Source organism: Pituophis catenifer, unplaced genomic scaffold (genome assembly GCF_029215685.1).
Source record: "Pituophis catenifer annectens isolate HBS135680 unplaced genomic scaffold, rPitCat1.0.hap2 SCAF_5, whole genome shotgun sequence".
Classification (NCBI taxonomy): Eukaryota; Metazoa; Chordata; class Lepidosauria; order Squamata; family Colubridae; genus Pituophis; species Pituophis catenifer.
In genome coordinates, this window is record NW_027256885.1 from 40,811,188 (window position 1) to 40,834,153 (window position 22,966).

General features: G+C 43.6%; 1 protein-coding gene across 1 annotated transcript in view; it reads left to right on the forward strand.

Moving 5' to 3' along the window:
* Positions 1-22,966, forward strand: part of LOC139317666 (histone deacetylase 5-like) — a 292,699-nt gene that overhangs the window by 224,648 nt on the left and 45,085 nt on the right. The window contains exon 13 of the mRNA XM_070944746.1: positions 1,738-1,762. Within this exon, the coding sequence (XP_070800847.1) occupies positions 1,738-1,762 (25 nt within the window). The remainder of the gene's footprint in view (positions 1-1,737; positions 1,763-22,966) is intronic.

Consider the following 22,966-nt stretch of genomic DNA (forward strand, 5'->3'; position numbering starts at 1 on the left):
GCAGCACCTCACTGGCTGGGGGCTGCCTAGCTTAAGGTGGGCGGTAGCTGCCTAATGAGGTACAATGACCTCTCCCACCGATGAAAGTGGCCCCTGGCATCACACTCTACGCCAATCAAGCAAAGACTTATAACTGGTAACTGCCACTTCCCATGTTGTTTCAATGCTGTATGCAAAGCTGGAGTGTCCTCTCCAGAGCACGAGGCCTGGGTAGATTAATATGGAGCATAGACTGTTACCCAAACAGCAGATCTCCCCTCTCCACATCGCTGAAATAGTCCAATGGAACAGCAAAGCCGATACGATTAGTTCCAGCTGCGTCGCAGGAGTTACCAGAATGTGATTGTACACAGTCACGAACTGCTTCCGGGAGTCCGGCTCCGGATTTTGCCTCAAGGTTGACTCCTGAAGCCTTTTCCAGTAGTAGATATAGCCACAAGGCAGTGGAGGTTTGTAATCAGAATTTCCCTTCTCCTAGAAGATGGTTCTGCCGTTTTATCTACTGTTGGGGCATAAAGCCCTCTTCCGCCTTCAAAACAGTTGACCATCTTCTCCTGTAACCCTGGATAGGGGCCCTTACGAGGTGCTACCAGCCGGGCCAGCTGGACCAAGGTTTTTTTTTGAGAGGTATTACTCCTCTAGCACTCCTCCTCACTCCAGGACTCCTGCTCCAGGTTTTGCCTCGAGGTTGACTCCTGAAGACTTTCCCATAGATGGGTATAGCCACAAGGCAGTGGAGGTTTGAGATCGGAGTTTTCCTTCTCCTACATAAGTTGCCTTCCAAGGCTAGTGGACACCATCTAACCGGTTTTTACCATGCACACAGCTAACAAGACTTCCCACTTACACTCAATCAAGCAGCCACTCTCCCCTCCCCCTAGAAACAAGCTGATTCATTCATGAGGTGAACTGGAGCACCTTCCTCTCTGCAGTCACATGATTCACTCACTCAAACAGACACTCCCCTTCCCCTTAAAACAATGATTGATTTATGATTGTTTTTATGAATCATAAAATTTTCCCCATGTCTTGAAATACATCGACTCCTCTTTATCTTTTATTCTCAGTGTTAGTCTGCTCATTTCTGCAAAATTTTCTTTATAATTTCTCCTTCCAATGGGATTTTATCTGCTTTCCAATTCTGTGCAAATAAAATTCTGACTGCTGTTATTATATGAATAATCAAATATGTATCTTCTTTACTATATTTCTCTGGTAATATTCCCAATAGAAATATCTCTGGTCTTAACTCTATATGTTGCTGCAGCATTCCCTCTAACCATGTCTGTATTTTAACCCAATAGTACTTTGCTTCTTTGGACGACCACCAAATATGATAATATGATCCCGGCAATTGGTGACATTTCCAACATTTGGCTGATTTTTCTTTAAACATCTTAGCTAATCTTTCTGGTGGCATATGCCAGCTATAAAACATCTTATACAGGTTTTCTTTATAAGCTGTTGCCATTGTTAATTGATAATTTCTTTCCCATAGCTGTTGCCATTTCTCCAGTTCAATAGTATAGCCAAAATTTTTTGACCATGCTATCATTGTTTCTTTTACTTCTTCATCTTCTAATCTAATCTGCAATAAATAATTATATAATTTCTTAATTATTTTTTCATCTGTTCCAATCAGGGGTGAAATGCTCCCCGATCCAGTAGCGATGGGGGCGGGTGGTTTGGAGAACTGGTAGCAAAAATCCCTGCACCCCCCCCCCCGCCCATGCCCAGCTGAACCGCGCGATCATCAGAAGCTGTTTTTTTTACTTTTAAAAGCATTTTTTCTACAACCTCTTCAGCCGAAAAAATGCTTTTAAAAGTAAAAAAAAAAAGCCTGTTCCCAATTTCGTTTGCTCCAATAAATATTTATGCTGTTTCCTAATATGAACTTTTTTTTTTTGCAAAAACAATTTTTTATTTTAAAACAAAAATAAAACATAAAACCATCATCATTCCAAACAATTACAGACAGTGTATCGATCGATTAACATCCTTTTGTGCTCAATCCTATCTTCAAAATATCAATATATGACCAAAGCTTATTTTCATAAAGAAAATAAGAGCCCTGGTAGCGCAGCAGACTAAAGCACTGTTATTAACATCTGCTGCTTGCAATTACTGCAAGTTCAAATCTCACCAGGCTCAAGGTTGACTCAGCCTTCCATCCTTTCTAAGGTAGGTAAAATGAGGACCCAGATTGTGGGGGCAATATGCTGACTTTGTATAAAATATACAAAAATATGAAGGCTATTGCTTAACGCATTGTAAGCCGCCCTGAGTCTTCAGAGAAGGGCGGCATATAAATCAAATTTTTTAAAAAATAATTCACTTATTTTATCTCAACTTCCACTTCATATTTCATATTTATCTCCATATTTTATTATCTATCCATTGATAAAATAAATCCCATATCAAATAATATTGTGTATCTTCCTGTTCTCTTATTTCAAATGTCAATTTGCTCATTTCAGCACAGTCCATCATTTTCTTAATAACTTCTTCATTGGTAGGTAACGTTTCTCCTTTCCAATTTTTAGCAAATACAATTCTAGCTGCTGTTAAAACATTCACAATTAAGTATTGCAGTTCTTTATTATATGTCTCTGGTAAGATCCCTAATAAAAATATCTCTGGTTTAAAGTCAATATGTCTCTTTATCATTTTTTCCAAGCACATGTGTATTTTAGTCCACTATCTCTTAGCTTCTACGCATGTCCACCACATATGGTAATAAGATCCTGGAGTCAGCAGAAGAGGTTGCAAAAAAATGCTTTTAAAAGCCTCTGATGATCAGGCAACTCAGCTGGGATCGTCAGAGGCTTTTAAAAGCATTTTTTTCTATAACCTCTTCGGCCGAAGAGGTTGTAGGAAAAAAAATGCTTTTAAAAGAAAAAGAAAAAAAAAGTTGGCCATGCCCACCCAGTCACATTACCCCCCCAAGCCACGCCCACAGAACCGGTAGTAATAAATTTTACATTTCACCACTGGTTCCAATCAATATCTCATCCAATTCTGATTTCCCCAAGTTAAAACCATATTGTCTACGATCTGCTTCAAACCTTGATTGTATTTGCAATCTTGTATACCAATCTATCTCAATCCCTTGACTCTCTAATTCTTGCCTTTGTTTCAGTTCTCCCCATTCTGTTAAAATATCCTTGTATCTAACAATATTCCCCATATTAACAATATTTGGATATGTCAAAGCTTCTATTGTGGAAAGCCACATTGGTATTTTCAAATAATGTTTTTCTTTCACTCTTTCCCACACTGATAACAAACCATTTCTTACATAATGTCTCTGGAAATATCCGTGTAGCCTTTGTTTCCCATACCATAGGAAAGCATGCCAACCTAGTTGTAAATCATGTCCCTCCAGCGTCAATAGTCTTATATTCCTCAATAGAATCCATTCTTTAATCCATGTTAATGCTGCCGCTTGGTAATACAATTCCCAGTTCGGTAGTCCAAACCCACCTCTAGATCTTGCATCTTGCAGCATTTTTATGTTGATTCTTGCTCTTTTTCCTTGCCACACATATTTCCATGTTATTCTCTTCAAATCTTCAAAGTACTTTTTCTCCAATTTTATTGGTATAGTTTGAAATAGAAATAACAGTTTTGGTAATATGTTCATCTTTATTAATGCTACTCTTCCCATTAATGATAGTTGCAGATTTCTCCATTTCTCCAAATCTATCTCAATTTGTTTTTTCAGTTTATAATAATTATCTTCCTTGAGAGTTGCACATCTTGATGTCAGATAAATGCCCAGGTATTTCACTTTCTTCACAATTTGAATGTCCAGTTTCTCCATTATCTCCCTTTTTTGATTTTCTCTCATATTTTTAACTAATATTTTTGTCTTGTCCTTATTGATTTTCAATCCTGCTGCTTTTCCATATTCTTCTATTTGTTCCAGCAGTTTTGGCGCTGTCTCTATTGGATCGTCCATAATAAACACCAAATCATCCACAAATGCTTGCAATTTATATTCTTCTTTTTTTAAATTTCATTCCTTTTATATCCTTTTCCTGTCTCACTTTTCTATTTAAAGCCTCTAACGTCAATATACAAATAATAATGGAGATAGAGGGCATCCTTGCCTTGTTCATTTTCTAATATCTACTTTTCCTGTCATTTCACCATTGACGCCATTGACAATCACCTTTGCCGATTGAGCTTTATATATAGTTTTGATCATACTTATAAATCTATCCCCAAAGTCCATAATTTTTAACTGTGTTATCATAAATTACCAATTCACGTTGTCAAATGTCTTCTGTGCATCTAAAATCAGCAATGCTATCTGCTTCTCTGAGTGTGTTTCATAATACTCTAATGTATATAATATAATTCGCATATTGTCTCTAATTTGTCTTTTTGGTAGAAAAACCATTTTGGTCCAAATGTATAAACTCATTTAAAAGTTTCTTTAAACTTTCAGCCATAATTAATGCAAAAAATTTATAGTCCGCATTTAATAGGGATATCGGTCTGTAATTCTTTACTTGTTGCAGATCTGCCTTTTCTTTTGGTATCAAGGTTATGTATGCCTCCATCCATGAATCCGGAATCTTAGCTTTAAGTAATAGTTCATTGAATACTTGTAGCATCATATCGCTTAATACATCTTGTAATGTTTTGTATACTTCTGCTGGTAATCCATCCGGACCCAGTGTCTTCCCATTCTTTTGTCTTTTGATTCCCTCCATTAATTCCATCATTGATATTCTTTCTTCTAATTTTTTTTTAAGTTTTCCAGAATTCTGGGTATTTCCACTTTTTCTAAATATTGTTCTATCTTTTCCTCTGCCACTGTCTCTTGTTGATACAATCCATTATAAGATTTCTCAATTATTCTCTTCTTTTTCTCACTTTTATAACATATCTTTCCATCTTGGTCTATTAATTGACTTATTAACTTCTTTTCTTTCTCCTTTTTCATTTTATATGCTAACCATCATCCTGGTTTATTTGCATTTTCAAAGAAATTTTGTTTTGTAGCTTTTATTTTATTCACCAGTTCTTCATTTTCCATTAGGTTCATCTTATGCTTTTTCAAGTCCATCAAATTTTTAATCTTTTTGTCATGGGGATCTTTCTGCAACTCCATCTCTGACCTCTTATGTTCCTCCTCTAGTTGTCGAGCGTCAAGAAGCACTCGACATCATGTCCATGCACCGGCAGAACATGGATACCCGGCTGGAAGGGGGGGGTTGAGCCACATGGGTGATGGTGGTGGAATAGGCTTCCGAGTAGGCGTTTATGTGCACGGGTGCCTTATGGGGTCGCGTGGGGTTAGCTTACTACTCTGAGAACACTCTAGAAAAGTGACGGCATCCCAGTACGTCCGAAGGAAATGAGGAAGTACGAGACCTTCCAGCTGGATGTAATCTGGAAGGAACTATATAAGGTCTCGCTTGCAAGGGCGTGACAGCTGCGTCTTTGTTTTGCTAGCTTTGCATTCCGGTTTCTGTAAGCGCTGATTGCCACGATTAAATGAAGATACACCAGCTTGGCTTTAAGCGTGTTCTTTGAGCGTGGACACGGTCCTAGGGGAGCCGAGAGGAAGACGCAGCTCTCCCTTTTCACAAGCTGTTTTGGAGCCGCCCCCCCCCCTGTGAAGGAAGGAACGGGATGGCAGAGGGCGTAGCGGCCGACGTGCTGCCGGAGGATACAGCGGAGACCGTGGGCGAAGCGGAGGAGGAGGTTGACGCCGGGATGGATGGGGCGGCTAGCCCGCCGGTGGTGCGGCCGAAACAGCATGAGCCCGGGGTCGACGGCGCCCCTAGTGAACGAAAGGAACGCGAACGCAACGCCCGGGAGACGCCCGGCCCAGAGACAGGTGGGATGCGTCTTCAAACCCCGCCCTATGCCGGTTCCCAGTTCCAGGATTGGAGGGAACGGCGATGGCTGGAAGACGAGGAAGGGGACTGGAGCCACTCCACTGGCCTGGGGCCTTCCACCCTAGAGATCCTACGCGACCGTTTTGGTGAGGCGAGCTTTCGCGACGCGCCCTCCTGGCAGCCATGGGCGCCCAGCATGGAGGGAGCCACCTCCTGGTCGGGAGGCGGTACGGCGGGTGGGAGTTCTGACAGCAAATTCCGCCTTGCCAGCCCGAAGCTGAAGTTGGAGGGGCGTGAACAACGCTGGGTGAGTGGAGAGCGGAGACAGGCTGTACATTCATACGGTGGGGGCGAGGGCAGCCACGCAACTCCCGGTGCCGCTACACAGCCCGGGAGAGAGAGGAGAGTAGATCCCGTGAGAGACGCCCCTCGACAGCTACCCGGCACAGGAGATAGGCCACCACAACAGCGTTACAGAGACCCGCTACCGGCATGGGGCCACGGTCCCTGGGCACCCCCCCTCCAGCAACATCCCTGGGGATTACCGCCTGTGCAGGCTGCATTTGATGGAACTGCAGGAAAGGTAGCACTGTTCCTGAGTCAGGTAATAAGCCATATGGACCTTTATGGCAGATTATATCCTTCGCAGTGGTCCATGGTCGTGGCGGTCACAGCAGTGCTCACGGGGGAGGCAGCTGAATGGGTCGCCGATTTACATAGTGAACACGCCCACGAGTTAACAGATCTGGGCCTGTTCCTTGAAGCATTACGCAATAGGTTCGAGGATGAAACTCGGACCCAGGTCATCGAAGGTGAATTGGTCAACCTACGACAGCGTGGTCGCCCTGCCAAGGATTATGTCAAGGAGTTCCGTAATCTGGCAGGAAAACTCCATTCGTGGCCAGAGCGATTACTTATCCACCAATTCCAGGCAGGGCTAGATAGAGAAATAAAACAGGCCTGTGTATACCGGGGTCTAGGCCCACGATTGTCCGAATGGTACAAGGCAGCGGTGAGCCTAGACGTTGGTTTACGAGAATTCAGGCCTCGGAACACACCACCGTTCCAGTCCCGTCGTGGTCCAAGTGGCAGATCCAGTGACCGCGGGGCGTTTAGAGGAACCCCGGCATTCAGGCCGACCGCTACCGAGGCGAACAGATGCCCGTTCCGGTGCTTTCGATGCAACCAAGAGGGTCATAGAGCTGCGGACTGCCCCGTCGCAGCCCCGCGACTGTCAACTTCCCGGCCATCCGTTCCGACTACCACGCCACGTGACCGACCCCTACGAACACCAGAACGCTCTAGAGCGGCCACGCAGACGCCCTCGTTAGAACCGACAACCCGGTCCAGTAATACCATGCCAGGGATGGCTCGTGTCCCCGACGCATCCGAAGAAAGCGACAACGGAGATGAGTTGCAGGATCCTATGGTAAGTGACCCTGTACACCCCTTCCTGATACCAGTGACCCTTAGACATCCTGTCACTAAGAAGGAGTGTGAACAAAAAGCCTTAATTGATACGGGCTGTACTCGATGCCTTATGCGGCAGTCGGTAGCTGAGGGCTTGGGCCTTCGGATCCTGACTCTTCGTACCCCCATTAAATTCGAGCAGATGGATGGGTCCATCCTGGGAGGCACACCTACTGCCAGTGTTACAGAACCCGTATTCCTGCAAATAGGAGCCCATCAGGAAATGATCCGGTTCATTGTAGTAACCCAGATGATCGAACCCATCATTCTTGGGCTCGCGTGGTTGGACAGGTGGGAACCACACATATGGTGGGAGGGGGGTTATCGTAGGCTCAGACTGCCATGTACAAAAGAGAGGGTGGCTCTCCAGCAAGAAACAACAAGACAAGGTACATACCCCCAAGCATATAATGACCTCGCCCGAGTATTTAGCGAGGAAGAATGTGACATCCTGCCCCCCCATCGGGATACGGATTGTGGTATCGAAATACTTCCCGGAGCCCGGTTGCCAAAACCCCGTATGTACTCGATGACACCACAGGAACTGAAGGAATTGCGAACGTATATAGATAAAAACCTGGCCCGGGGATTTATTCGTCCCAGTCGTTCGCATTTAGCGGCACCCGTCCTCTTTCGAGGTAAGAAGGATGGCGGCTTACGTTTATGTGTTGACTACCGGGGATTGAATGCTGTCTGCGTAGAACCGTTGTACCCCCTGCCGCTGATAACTGATTTGTTGGCTACCCTGGCGTCAGGGAAAATCTTCACGAAATTGGACCTCCGCGAAGCCTATTATCGGGTACGGATACGTCAGGGAGACGAGTGGAAAACCACATTTAACACTCCCCTCGGCAGCTACCAGTTCCTGGTGATGCCTTTCGGTCTACAAGGGGCACCAGCGGTGTTTATGCAGCTTATAAACGGTATTTTACATGAACACCTATATCGGGGCATCTTAGTCTATCTGGACGACATTTTGATCTACTCTGATACAATGGAAGAACACGTCCAGCTGGTTAGACAGGTCCTGACCAAGTTGCTGGACGCACATCTTTTTGTAAAACTCTCAAAATGTGAGTTCCACCGGGAGGAGATCGATTATCTAGGTTTTCGAATTAGTCGTACTGGTATCCAGATGGACCCGAAGAAAGTAGCTGCGGTCTTAGAGTGGAAAGCTCCGCAAACCCGTAAACAACTGCAAAGTTTTTTAGGTTTTGCAAACTTTTATCGACATTTCATTCCGTCCTTTGCAACAACAGCATTACCATTAACGGAGCTATTGCGAACAAAAGGTGTGGTGGCCCCTGGGAAAAAGCCTAGGCCGGGATACAAACTACAATGGTCATCTGAATGCCAACAAGCCTTTGAAAATCTTAAACGGGCTTTTGCCACTGAACCCGTATTAATACACCCTAACACGTCACAACCGTTCGTAATACAAGCGGATGCTAGTGACGTGGCAGTAGGAGCTATTCTAATGCAGAAAGATGCGAACGGTATGTTAAGGCCTTGTGCATACACCTCCCGAAAATTTACAACCGCAGAAAGGAACTGGGCAGTGTGGGAGAAAGAGGCCTATGCCGTAAAATGGGCGTTACAGACATGGCGGCACCTACTGGAGGGTAATCCCATACCGTTCGAGGTCTGGACGGATCACAAGAATCTACAGGCCCTCCAAACACCTCGGAAACTGTCCCCAAAACAGGTGAGATGGGCACAATATTTTCAGCGGTTCCGTTTTGCCCTCGTGTATAAGCCAGCTAGAGGAATGTTTTTAGCAGATGCATTGTCACGGATGCCGCAATATCACAGTAAACGAGATGAGGGTTTACAAGCAGTAATCTCACCCCTAAAAGCGTATGTATTGACAGCCCCGCAGACCGAGGATTGGCTCACGCTTTTACGGAAAGCCATTCGGACGGACGCATGGGCACAAAACAATGCAGCATCCCTAACCCACCATGATGGCCTAGCGTGGTGGGGAGATAAACTCTATATTCCAGCAACATTGAGACAACGAGTGTTACTCCAGTGCCATGATAGGAAAACCGCCGGACACTTCGGGTTCCTTAAAACCCTACATCTGACGCGCAGACAATTCTGGTGGCCTAAAATGAGGAAAGACATTGACCAATACGTCCGGGGATGCCACACATGCGCGGTATCCAAGCCACAACCAGGGAAGCCACTGGGCTTATTACAAACCGTAGCCGAACCAAATAGACCATGGGAGGAAATAGCCATGGATTTCATTGTAGACCTTCCCAGTAGCAGAGGTTATACCGTTATTTGGACAGTAGTCGATCTTTTCTCAAAGCAAGCCCACTTTATTCCATGTAAAGGCTTACCCTCTGCCCGACGCCTGGTACGTTTATTCCTACAACATATTTACCGTTTGCATGGAGTGCCTAAGAGGATAATATCAGACAGAGGGGTACAATTCACCGCCCGATTCTGGAGAGGGTTTCTCCGTGATATAGGGTCAACCCAGGGCCTTAGTTCAGCCTATCACCCTAGTACGAACGGTGTTGCTGAACGCACGAATGCCATGATAGAACGATACTTACGCTCCTACGTTACCTACCAACAAAACGATTGGGTTGATTACCTTCTATTTGCTGAAACGGCATACAATAACGCAGTACATCGGAGTACCGGATTTACTCCGTTCCGGGTAGTCATGGGGAGGGACTTCCCTGCTATCCCGGAGTTAGACCTTTCCCTCCAAAAACCTATGACTCCCAACGACTGGGCTACTAACGTGAATGCTGTGTGGCCTCACGTAAAAAACGCTTTGACACGGGCAGCCGATGAATACAAGCTCCAGGCAGACAAAAGGAGGGCTACATGTCCATCTTTTCAGATCGGAGACCTCGTTTATTTGTCAACAAAATATTTAAAGCTACGATTACCAAGTAAAAAACTAGGACCCAAATATATAGGCCCATTTCCTATCATTAGAGTAATTAACCCCGTAACATTCATGCTAAAACTACCCCCCTTATTGGGAAAGACCCATCCGGTTTTCCACTCTAGCTTGTTAAAACCGGCCACTACACCCACTACAACACCAAAACCACCTCCTGGCCCGGTAACCGGTGCCCACTATGAAATACAAGACATCATCGATTCCAAACTACGTAGAGGCCAGTTATACTATTTAGTCCGCTGGACAGGGTATCCTGATAGTGAAGCATCCTGGGTACCTGTAAAAGACATAAACGCCCCCAGATTACTGAGAAAGTTCCACAAAGCAAACCCCCAGAAACCACATCCCTTACCTGACCATTAATATCATCTCTTTTTGTCTCCTCCTCTTAGACGGACGCCTGGTAGGGGGAGCCGCCTGTCGAGCGTCAAGAAGCACTCGACATCATGTCCATGCACCGGCAGAACATGGATACCCGGCTGGAAGGGGGGGGGTTGAGCCACATGGGTGATGGTGGTGGAATAGGCTTCCGAGTAGGCGTTTATGTGCACGGGTGCCTTATGGGGTCGCGTGGGGTTAGCTTACTACTCTGAGAACACTCTAGAAAAGTGACGGCATCCCAGTACGTCCGAAGGAAATGAGGAAGTACGAGACCTTCCAGCTGGATGTAATCTGGAAGGAACTATATAAGGTCTCGCTTGCAAGGGCGTGACAGCTGCGTCTTTGTTTTGCTAGCTTTGCATTCCGGTTTCTGTAAGCGCTGATTGCCACGATTAAATGAAGATACACCAGCTTGGCTTTAAGCGTGTTCTTTGAGCGTGGACACGGTCCTAGGGGAGCCGAGACTAGTTTCTTTTCCATTTGCTTGTTTTGTTTATTTCATTTTCCTAAATATGTCATTGTCAACCCTCTAATATATGCTTTGCTAATGTCCCACACATTTTGTAATGATGTATCTTCTTTCTTATTCTCTTTAAAGAAAAAAGTCAATTCTTTTTCCATATATTGTTGAAAATTCTTTTCATTTAGTAATTTTTGATTTAGTGTCTATCTCATTTTTTTTCTTTCCCTTCCACGTCATTGTTATTGGATTGTGGTATGCCCATACACTTGTTTCAATATCAATCTTTTGTATGTTAGCTATTAATTCTGTTGACATCCATATCATGTCTATTCTTGACCACGACAAATGTCTATTTGAATAATATGTTTATTGCTTTTCTTTTGGGTAACTTCATCTCCAAGCATCTTGTAGACTTAATTTGTCTATCATTGTGAAAAAAGTTTTTGGAAGAGTCTTTCTTAACTTCTTATTCAGTTTTGTGGATTTATAGTCCAGCTCATTATCTACTATCGCATTAAAATCCCCTAATATACATATCTATTCATATTCTATTATTTTTTTTATGCAACTTCACATAGTATTCTTCTTCTTTTTTTTTTATTGAAAAAGTTTTCAAATACAAATTTTCCCCCCTTTTTTTTCCCCTCTCCCTCCCCCTCCCTAACCCCCCCTCCCCACCCATCCCCCCCTGTGACTTCTTCGTAACAAAAAAAAAACCTAATTCATAACAGATTACTTACTCCCTCCTCTAAATATTGACCTTTACTTACTAAAAATATTATTAATATTATGACATCCCCCTTTATCCATACATTTCAGAAAAGAGAAAAGAAAGAAAAAAAAAAGACATTATACTATAACATTATAGAATAACTTCTAATTTAGCATAATAGTATTATAACTCCCAATTTGGCAATAATCTGCCCTTTTTCTCCTCTCCCAAGCTTGTATCTATATATTATTACAACAATTCAAGACCACCTTCCACTTTAAAACTATACGATAAGTCCTACTTTAACATTTAATCTTCTATATATATTACTGTAACATTTCAAAGCGGCCTTCCCCATAAAATCTAGTTTAACATTTATTCCACTCTATCCATTTCCTCCACTCCCCTAAATATATCACTTAAAAATCCCTTTTCTTAGACTAATCAATCTACTAACTAGCTTATTCACCCACTATCATGCAAAATTACCATACACAACAATTCTTAATATCTTTGATTCACTGCCCACACTACTTAAAAATATATGTCTATATATTCCATTATATCTAAATAAAAAAAAGAAAAGACAATGACTTTAAATTTATAGTCCATATAATATCTTCTTTGAGGTCTTTCCACTGGATTGGTAGAACCAACATCCATAATAGGGTAACATAGCTTGCTGGTGCAACAGTTTATTCAGAATCTTCAATCATATCTGCCCCCATCAGTAGTAAATATCTTCTTATATGTATAAAGGTAAAAACAACCACCCGAGTGACATTATAATTATATTCCAAATAGTAATAATTGTGGGTTTCATCAGGATTATTGATTCCCATCATTGTAGTGGGTAACAACCCGATCTTCTGCATGCCCCAGCATAATTCTCTTGCCTTATGATTCAAGATAATTATAATATGTTTATCAACACAAAAAGAAATTCCAAAGTGGATAATTCAAATCCATCAGTTTAAGGCTCTTTTCACGTCCCCAGATTACGGCCATGCAGAGATCTGCCACAATCCTCAGGATGATATTAACCAATACGTCGCCTCTTCTATGTTTACACATAATCATTCATATTTTAAAGTCACTGGCTTCACTGTTGCTTGATTTAGAAATTTCTATTTTTATGCAACCTATTTCTTTTTTTCTTTTCTTTTTGTGGGTTTGGTTTCCATCCTGGTTTCCTTTCTACAAATTGTGTATCATCTGGTCGGTTTTCATTCTGCTTTGTAGATTGGTCTTGTTGGTTTTGTTTTTGTGTCTCATGTTTCTTTTTTATCCCTTGTGTATCCCCTAATTGATTTCCATGCTTGTCCTTGCCTTGATAAGTCATCACATTAAGGTTAGATGCCACTTCTCTCAAATTTGTAGATAGTCCAGCTGGGGTGTCCGATAAATCCAAAGGCAATTCATCTGGTACAGTCTCTATAATTCGATATTTTACCTTTATTTCCAGCTCCTTCTGCTTATCCTGTATTATACCTGAAGATGTTAAGTTCATTTTCAACCTATTTTGATAAAATTCTTCCGCTCTTTCAACAGTATTTAGCTGGTATCTTTCTCCTTGATATCTGAATATAATACCAACTGGGGCGTCCCACCTAAATGGGATATTTCTCTTTTTTAACTCATTCACCAGAAAACCAAATTTCTTCCTTTCCATTAATATCTTAGGTGGGAGTTCCTTGTAAATCCAAATCTTTCTTCCATACAATTGCAAATTAGAATTGAATTTTGCACGATATTATTCCTAATTTCTTTATCTGTAAAATAAATCACCACATCTCTAGGCAGTTGCCTTTGCTTGGCAATCCAGGAGTTTATTCGATAAACTCTGTCAATCCTACAAAACACTTCCTCAGGTTGAACCTTTAGAATCCCAGCTAGAATTTCAGAAGATATTTTCCTTAAATCATCTCTGTTATTTTCCTGCAAACCTCTTAATCTTATCGCATATTCTGTGAAATTATATTGTACCATTAGAATCTCTTTTTCAATCTTCTGTTGCAAATTTTCTACATTACCAGACTTTTGATCAGCATCCATTTTAGGTTTTTCTTCTGAGCTATTATCCTGAGTGTTTATCAAATCATTTTCAATTTTTTGAGTTCTATTGTCCAATTTATCTTGAATTTCTTCCATTTTAGACTCTAGTAAATTAGTATTTGTGTCCAACTGTATCATAAATTCTGAAAAACCATTAGCCACTTTTGAGAATTTTTTCTCCAAAAAATCAAACTTAGATTTCACCAATTCTTTAATTTCCTGCTTAAATTTTTCAAGTTGCTGATTCACAATCTCCTCCCTTCTTTCAATCTTCTCTAAGAGAAATTCTATTATATTAAAATCAGGTTTCTGAGACTGAAGAGTTAAAACTTGTTCCTTTAAATTGTTGGTGGGGGAATCCCCCCCCCCACTTGTTTATCTGACTTTGTAAGTCTCAATGCCATGTTTCCGCCCAGGCAGGCTTTGTTAAAAAAAAAACAAGAAAAAAAGACTTCTTTCCAATCAACAACAATATCAAGTCTCCAAGGGAAAAAGAGAGAAAAAGACACAGGAGCGAAGTTTTGTCTACAAATGTAGCCAGTGGTATTTATTCCGCTACATTGTAATAATAGAAAACGGAAGGACTTTCCCTTTCAGCCTCTCCTCCAGCCGCGGCAGACGCCATTTTAAAAGGCTTTTTTTCCTCTTTCTTTTCCTCCTTTCTCTTAAGTAATTTTTAAAAGATAAGTAAAATACTTGTGGTTCAGTATTACAGGTCCAGCTCACATTTTCTTTGAGTAATCTGTTAAATTTGCAGGCTTGCTTTTGACGCCTGGCTCTGCATTAGCAGAGGTCTCCCAAAGCCTGGAGCAGCAGCTGGGGATATGGGGCATCTCATCCGTTCCATCCCAAAAGTAAAGGAAAAACTTTTGGGACTCCGCAGAGAGTTCTACCCACCCCTGCCGGCTCTATCTCCGTTTCCTCATGGAAACGGAGTTTTTTCGAGCCACCATTCCGTTGTGAAGGCGGCTCTGACAGGCAGTGGAAGCTGACGATCCCAAAGGAACGTCTGGCAGCGACGAGCAGCAAACCGGAAGTCCACATAGTATTCTTCTTGATTGTCATTTGGGGCATATATTGCCACTAACTATTTTTTTTTAATTCATATTTATTTCAACCATTAATATCCTTCCTTCCTCATCTTCAAAAATTTGTTTAGATTGGATTGTTTTTTTAATGTATAGTGTTATCCCTCTTTTACTTTGACTAGTGAGTGTTGTATATAATGTTCCTAATTTCGTTTGCTCCAATAAATATTTATGCTGTTTCCTAATATGAACTTCTTGTAGGCATATAATCTCTAATTTTAATTTTTCTAGTTTATTAAATATTCTTCTTCCTTTTATTGCTGAGTTTAGTCCATTTATATTTACTGATATTACTTTTACTTCTTCCATTTTTACTTGTTTGTTTGGTAGATCTAGTTGTTCTTATTTCTCTTTGTTCTCTTGCCTCTTCGCTCTTGCTCCCTCTCTTAATGCTCTTTCCTCTTGTTCCTTGGTTGTCTCTTTTAATTGTTCTTTTTTCTCTTCTTGGCAGCTTGCCCTTCCTTTTTCTCTCAACCTCTCTTCTTGATGTTCTATGTATTGCTGATAAAATAGTTCTGCCTTTTCTACTGTATCCAATCTGTGTCTTTGTTCTTGTAGGTTCATCAAAATTCCTTCTGGTACCAACCATCTAAAACCCACTCCTTTTTTAATCAAATGTTTCGTCAAGAATTGGTATTCTTTTCTTAAGTCTCTCACCTTTCTTGGAACTTGTTTCAACCCCACTATCTCTCTACCTTTATATTTTATCGTCATGTTCCTCATAAGCTACAAAATCTCTGTTCTCAACGTTTTTTTGGTGAATCTGACATGTATTTCTCTGGGTAAATTATTTCTCATTGCATATCTTGTATGCACTCTGTAGATTTCATCTATCCCATTTATTATCTTTTCTGCACTCTCTTTCATGACTTCTTCTAGTATTTCAGCATTTTTTTCTGGTAGATTCTCTCCTTTTTCTTCCTCTATATTTTGGAATCTTAAGGGAAGGGTTACCTCCAGGGAGACCCAGAGACCCCCCCCCCCAGGGTGAGCTGGATGGGGGGGACGAAATAGGGGAGCTTCACCCACTAGAATGGAAGGTTGAGGGTTATTGGGGCTGGAAAATGACTACAAACTTATGCGGTTTGAATCCCCCCCTCCTCCTTCCTTCGGACTGAGTTTTGGCCTATTGGCCTATTACGATCATAGCTTCCCATCCATCTTGGCCTGCTGAACTACTCCTAATTTTTCCCCACTTCCATCTGGCCTGTCTGGATTCCCTACCATGTAGAACTTCTTTGACGAACATTTACGAACTTAAACCTCCTTTGAGCTGGATATTGGATTCCCTGATGCTGCTAATCCCAGGAGGGATACTGGTTCTATGGACATGAGGCCTGAGGAGGCGGAATATGGCTATCCTCACCCTTGAGCTTTCTATCAAAGTCTCCATGGATTGGCCTGGTGAGAGACGGCCGCCCTGGAAACTTTCGGGGTCGAATGATATGCACCTCCTTAGCCACTGTCGTGAGAGGACGGTGGAGCTTGGCAGCCTGACCATGGACTGGAATTTTCCCTATGCTTATAACATCAGTGGTCCCCCACCCTTGGACTGTTTCCCCTGATGGCTATATGTATTCGGTGTCGGAACTCCTCGTCCTGCGAGATTCTCCCCTCTCGCAGGTTTGGCCCCCCACATTATCGAGGGCCTATCTCGATGACGGACTTTGGAGTCCGGAGAGATGGCATGGAGCAAGGAAGAATTTATGGGGTTTTTTAGGGAAATTTTTAAAGATTTTAAGGGGTTCTGGGGGGGGTTGTAATTATTCTTTTAAAGATACTGGGAAGACGACTATGGCGGATGGGGGGTGGAAATCCACCAGGGTCAGAGCCGTGCCCGGCACAGGGTAACGATCCGGGGGGCACCGGATGAGGGATTGGGAAAGGGATGGGGGACGATATCTATGAGGGCTGTACCATCGGCACGGTGAATGGGAGGGGCAGATATGGCAGGAGCAGGGGACCACATCAGGTGTTGGGGGCTCGCACTTGCTGTCTGAGAGCAATTGCTTGCCCCGGTCCCCAAGGCTCTACTCGGATACTAGGTGGCTTAGATACTCAGGAGCTGGGCCTCCGGCTGATGCTGTGCAATGCCAGGTCCGTGGTCAATAAGGCCCCCCTCATTCACGATCTTATACAAGAGGGAGGAGCGGACCTGGCGGGTATTACGGAGACCTGGTTGGGCCCGGAGGGTGGCGTCCCTCTGGTTGAAATGTGCCCACCAGGCTTCAGAGCATTCCATCAGCCGAGGGCCCAGGGGAGGGGCGGGGGGGGTGGCGGTTATTATTAACGAGGATCTGGGTCCGAGGGAGACCACTGTGCCTCAGATAGCCGGATGTGAGTCCCTCCTTGTGAGGTGGGGCCGTGGGGTTCAGATGGGCTTGTTGCTTACGTACCTGGCTCCCTGCCGCGTGGCAACAGCCCTACCTGAGCTACTCGACGTGATAGCCACGGTGGCAGTAGATACACCCAGGCTTTTAGTCATGGGTGATTTCAACTTACCATCCATTGGTGAAATGTCTGAGATGGCTCGGGAGTTCATGGCTTCCATGACGGCCATGGACCTGACCCAGCTAGTTCATGGCCCCACCCACAGGGGGGGACACACTCTGGACTTGATTTTTGTCTCTGGCCAGTGGTTGAGTGGTCTTGTTATAGGGGATATAGACATGGAACCCTTGTCATGGACTGACCACTCACTCCTTCGCCTAGATCTTCGAACCGCGACCCCTCGCCGCAGGGAGGCGGACCCAATTAGATGGATCTGCCCCAGGCGCCTGATGGATCCTGATAGGTTCCAGACGGAGCTTGGGCCATTTCCTGAGGATCTAGCACATGACTCGGCCGAGGACCTGGTAGCCGCCTGGGATCGGGCAGCTGGTGGGGCCTTGGACCGAGTTGTGCCTTTGCGGCCTCTGACCCGATGCCGATCCCGTGTGGCTCCTTGGTTTACTGAGGAGCTGAGGGAAATGAAGCGCCGGAAAAGACGCCTGGAGAGCGGTTGGAGGGCCAGTCTCGCTGAATCTGATCAAACACTGGTAAGGTCGCATATTAAGGCCTACCTAGTGGCGATAAAGACGGCAAAGTCTAACTACTTTTCCGCCTCTATTGCGTCATCAGGGAATCATCCGGCCGCCCTGTTTAGGGTGACCCGCGCCCTGCTCCATCTGGGAGTGCGGGAGGATCCCTTAGAAGGCAGGGCGGAGGATTTCGGACAATACCTGTATGACAAAATCGCTCAGATCCGGGGGGATCTGGACTCTGACTGGGTAGATCAGGGCAGGGTGACGAGGAACAGTCTTGAGAATGTTATCTGGGAGGAGTTTGATGCTGTGACTCCCGATGATGTGGACAGGATTTTGGGGAGACTTAGTGCGGCCACATGTTTACTGGACCCGTGTCCCTCCTGGTTGGTACTGGCTTCCCGGGAGGTTACACGAGGCTGGCTCCAGGGCGTCATTAATGCTTCGTTGAGTGAGGGTCACTTCCCCGCTGCCCTGAAAGAGGCGGTGGTGAGGCCTCTCCTCAAGAAGCCGTCCCTGGATCCAGCAATATTGGCCAACTATCGTCCTGTTTCCAACCTTCGCTTCATTGCGAAGGTTGTTGAGAGTGTGGTCGCGCAACAGTTTCCGCAATTCCTGGAGGAAACATCCTATCTAGATCCGTTCCAGTCGGGTTTCAGGTCTGGGCACAGCACGGAAACGGCATTGGTCGCGTTGGTGGATGATCTCTGGAGGGCTCGGGACAGGGGTTATTCCTCTGTTCTGGTCCTATTAGATCTCTCAGCGGCTTTTGATACCATTGACCATGGTATCATGCTGCACCGGCTGGAAGAGTTGGGGGTGGGAGGCACGGTGTTGCGGTGGTTCTCCTCCTTTCTCTCCGACCGGTCGCAGTTTGTGTTGGCAGGGGGGCAGAGGTCAACCTCGAGGCCTCTCATCTGTGGAGTGCTGCAGGGATCGGTCCTCTCGCCCCTTCTGTTCAACATTTATGTGAAGCCGCTGGGCGAGATCATCCGTGGCTTTGGGGTGAGATACCACCAGTACACTGATGACACCCAGCTGTACATCTCCACCCCAGGCCACCCCAACGATGCCCTTGAAGTGATGTCCCAGTGCCTGGAGGCTGTGCGGATCTGGATGGGGAGGAACAGGCTCAGGCTCAACCCTTCCAAGACTGAGTGGCTGTGGCTCCCGGCATCCCGATATAGTCAGTTGACTCCATCGCTGACTATTGGGGGCAAGTCTTTGGCCCCCACTGAAAGGGCTCACAATCTGGGAGTCCTCCTGGATAGGCAGCTGTCTTTGGAGGAACATCTGACGGCTGTTACCAGGGGGACCTTTTATCAGGTTCGCCTGATTCGCCAGTTGCGGCCCTTTCTTGATTGGGATTCCTTGTGCACAGTCACTCACGCCCTCGTCACCTCTCGCCTTGACTACTGCAACGCTCTCTACATGGGGCTCCCCTTGAAGAGCACCCGGAGGCTCCAGCTGGTCCAGAATGCAGCAGCGCGGGTAGTGATGGGAGCAACATGGCGCTCCCATGTAACACCGCTCCTGCGCGAGCTGCACTGGCTCCCGGTGGTCTTCCGGGTGCGCTTCAAGGTGTTGGTTATCACCTTTAAAGCGCTCCATGGCATAGGGCCTAGCTATCTCCGAGACCGCCTGCTGCTACCGACGACCTCCCATCGACCCGTGCGCTCCCACAGAGAGGGCCTCCTCAGGGTGCCATCAGCCAAACAATGTAGGCTGGTGGCCCCCAGGGGGAGGGCCTTCTCTGTGGGGGCTCCCACCCTCTGGAATCAGTTGCCCCCGGAGATAAGAAGAATCCATGACCTCAATGCCTTCCATCGTTCCCTGAAAACCTATCTTTTTCAGCAAGCCGGGTTGGCTTAGAAGAAATTTTTAAATTCTTTTAATTAGTTTGTGATTCTTAACTTTCGGGCCAAAATTTATATATATTTTTAAATGTTTTAATATTTGTATTCTATGTTTTTTATCTTGGCTGTACACCGCCCTGAGTCCTCAGGGAGAAGGGCGGTATATAAATTGGAAATTAAATTAATTAAATTAAATTAAATTAAATTAAATTAAATTAAATTAAATTAAATTAAATTAAATTAAATTAAATTAAATTAAATTAAATTAAATTAATTAAATTAAATTAAATTAAATTAAATTAAATTAAATTAAATTAAATTAAATTAAATTAAATTAAATTAAATTAAATTAGATAAAAATCAGCCTTATCCATTTCCAACTGTATAATTGTCTTTTCCTGATTTTTGTCTGTAATTGTAAGTCTATAATCCATATCCTCCACCTTTTTCTCTGTTGATTCAGCTTTCTCTTCCACTGCTGTCAACCGTTGTTCATTTTTTTCCATAATTTCTTTCACCTCTTTTACTTCTTCTTCCACTTTGTTTATTCGTTCCTTAAGGTCTTCATGCATTGCCTGCAATTTATTTTTTAATTCCATATTAGTTTTCTCTTGCTGTGTTGCGATATCTGCTGGTTTTTGCGCCGCGGCACTCGATGCTGTTGTTATTTATAGTGATGATAGATGTGATGTTAATTTCTTCATCTTGGTCTTTACTTTCAAACCACACAATTTGTAATCCAATTTATAATCCAAATATCACAATTAATTATAATCCACATATGCTGTCTTGACCACCACAAACCTTCAGGTTCTTGTTACCTTAATCCATATACTTAGAAAACAATAGTTGCAGAAACCAAACAAAGATATTCCACGTGAAAGGAAAAAAAGAAAAAAACATGATAAGAAACAAAAAAATCCACAAAACACCAAAAATGAAAAAAAAAATTTACCAAGCTCCCAAAAAAGAAAGGCATCAAAAACCAACCAAGAAAAATGTAATTGGAAAGAGACAAAAATAAAAATGCCATAAAAGCAGAAGAAAAAAATAGACACCAAAAATACAAAGTCATAAAAAAAGAGAAAAAAAATGCAAGAATAACAAATCCAATGTTTCCAATGTTAGAAGAAAGAAAAATCCAAAAGTCTTAGATCCACATAGCAGGAAAAAATAATAGGACAATAGGCAATGTATATAAAAAGAAGAAAAAATCGCAGTCAAATAGAACAGTCTTTAATCTGTTATTCGGCTGATAGCCTCCCCCTCTTCTTTTCCCCTTCTCTTCGTTTACTCCCCACAAATCACAAGACAGTTTATCTTTAACATTCTATTTCATCATTTATAAACATTACTCAAGGTCATTCTTTGTTTTTTAACTCCGTTATTTGTCCATACAAAGAGAGAAAAAGAAAAAAAAACTTTTTACACCACTAGATGGCACTGTATAGCTCCGCAATTCACTTCCACTGATCTTAAGTCTATTTGATCTGACTTAGATCTTTCTACTGTAACTTTAAATTTTAAAAGTCCCAAATTTCTCAGTATTTCAACCAAAAATCACTCTACCCAATCTGCTTTCCATTACTTTCCAAATCATTTTATACTTGTTAAAAAAGTTTCTTTTATTTTATGGCCGCCACCTTTTCACCACTAGCCCAGAAATGGGGAGATAGCCAGATATCCACTTCCTCTCCTTTCTCTCTGCCGTTTTTCAATTGTACCTCTTTTCAAAACTCAGGGAGTATGCTAAAAATAGGAGTCTTGTTTCCAAGACGGAACTTTCACTCTCACCCAGACAATGTGCCTTGCTTTCTTCTTTCCTCCTCTTCACGCGTGGCCTCCCCAGCTTTGCAACAGCTTTCAATGGCTGTCTTCCCAGCTGCAGAGTCGAGGGCTCTCCGCCAGCGCTACAGGGAATTTGCAACTTCCCTGTCCACACCAGCCTGTACCCCCCTTCTTCCCCATCCCTACGGGATGGCTATGGTCCACTGTGGATCCCCAAAACAGCTGAAACGTCGGCGCTCACCCCAGAGCCTCCGAAACTCACGTCATTCCGCTGTGGTGCTGGCCATGCCCCCCACAAGCAGTGGATTTGCACCTAGAAATGAACAAGCTGATCACTAAGAAGCCAGTATGAGTTTGTTAAAAACAGTTCATGCCAAACAAACCTTATTGCCTTCTTTGATAATGACTAAATTAGCGGACTAAGGAAATGCTGTGGATATAGTATACTTAGTAAGTATACTTACTATACTTACTTATACTTAGTAAGGCATTTGATAAAGTAGACCACAGCCTACTTGGTAAGATAGAACAATGTGGGATAGACAGCACCACCACCAGCAGATGGATTTGCAGTTGGCTTGCAAACTGCACTCAGTGTGTAGTTCTCAATGGAATTATACAGTATCTACGTGGAGGGAAGCATGCAGTAGGGCACCTCAAGGTTCAGTCTTGGGCCCAGTGCTCTTCAACATCTTCATAAATGATCTAGATGAGTGGATTAATGTGGGATAGACAGCACCACAACCAGCAGATGGATTTGCAGTTGGCTTGCAAACTGCACTCAGTGTGTAGTTCTCAATGGAATTATATCTATGTGGAGGGAAGCATGCAGTGGGGCACCTCAAGGTTCAGTCTTGGGCCCAGTGCTCTTCAACATCTTCATAAATGATCTAGATGAGTGGATTAAAGGAGTGCTCATCAAATTTGCAGGTGACACAAAGCTGGGGGGAATTGGTAACAGGCTGAAGGTTCAGAAGGATCTTGACAGACTTGAGCATTGGGCCCTATCCAATAAGATGCAGTTCAGCGGTGAGAAAATTAAGGTCCTGCAATTAGGCAGGGAATGCCAATGCACAGGTACAGGATAGGCAGTACCTGGCTCAACAGTAGTGCCTGTGAGAGGGACTGGTAGACCACCACTTACAGTATGTATGAGTCAGTGTGCTGCAGCTGCCAAAAAAGCCAATGCAGTCCTAGGCTGCATCAACAGAGGGATAGCATCAAGATCACGGGAAGTGATAGTACCCCTCTATACTGCACTAGTGAGGCCACATTTGAAATACTGCATCCAGTTCTGGTCACCACGATACAAAAAAGATGTTGAGGTCCTAGAAAGAGTGTAAAGA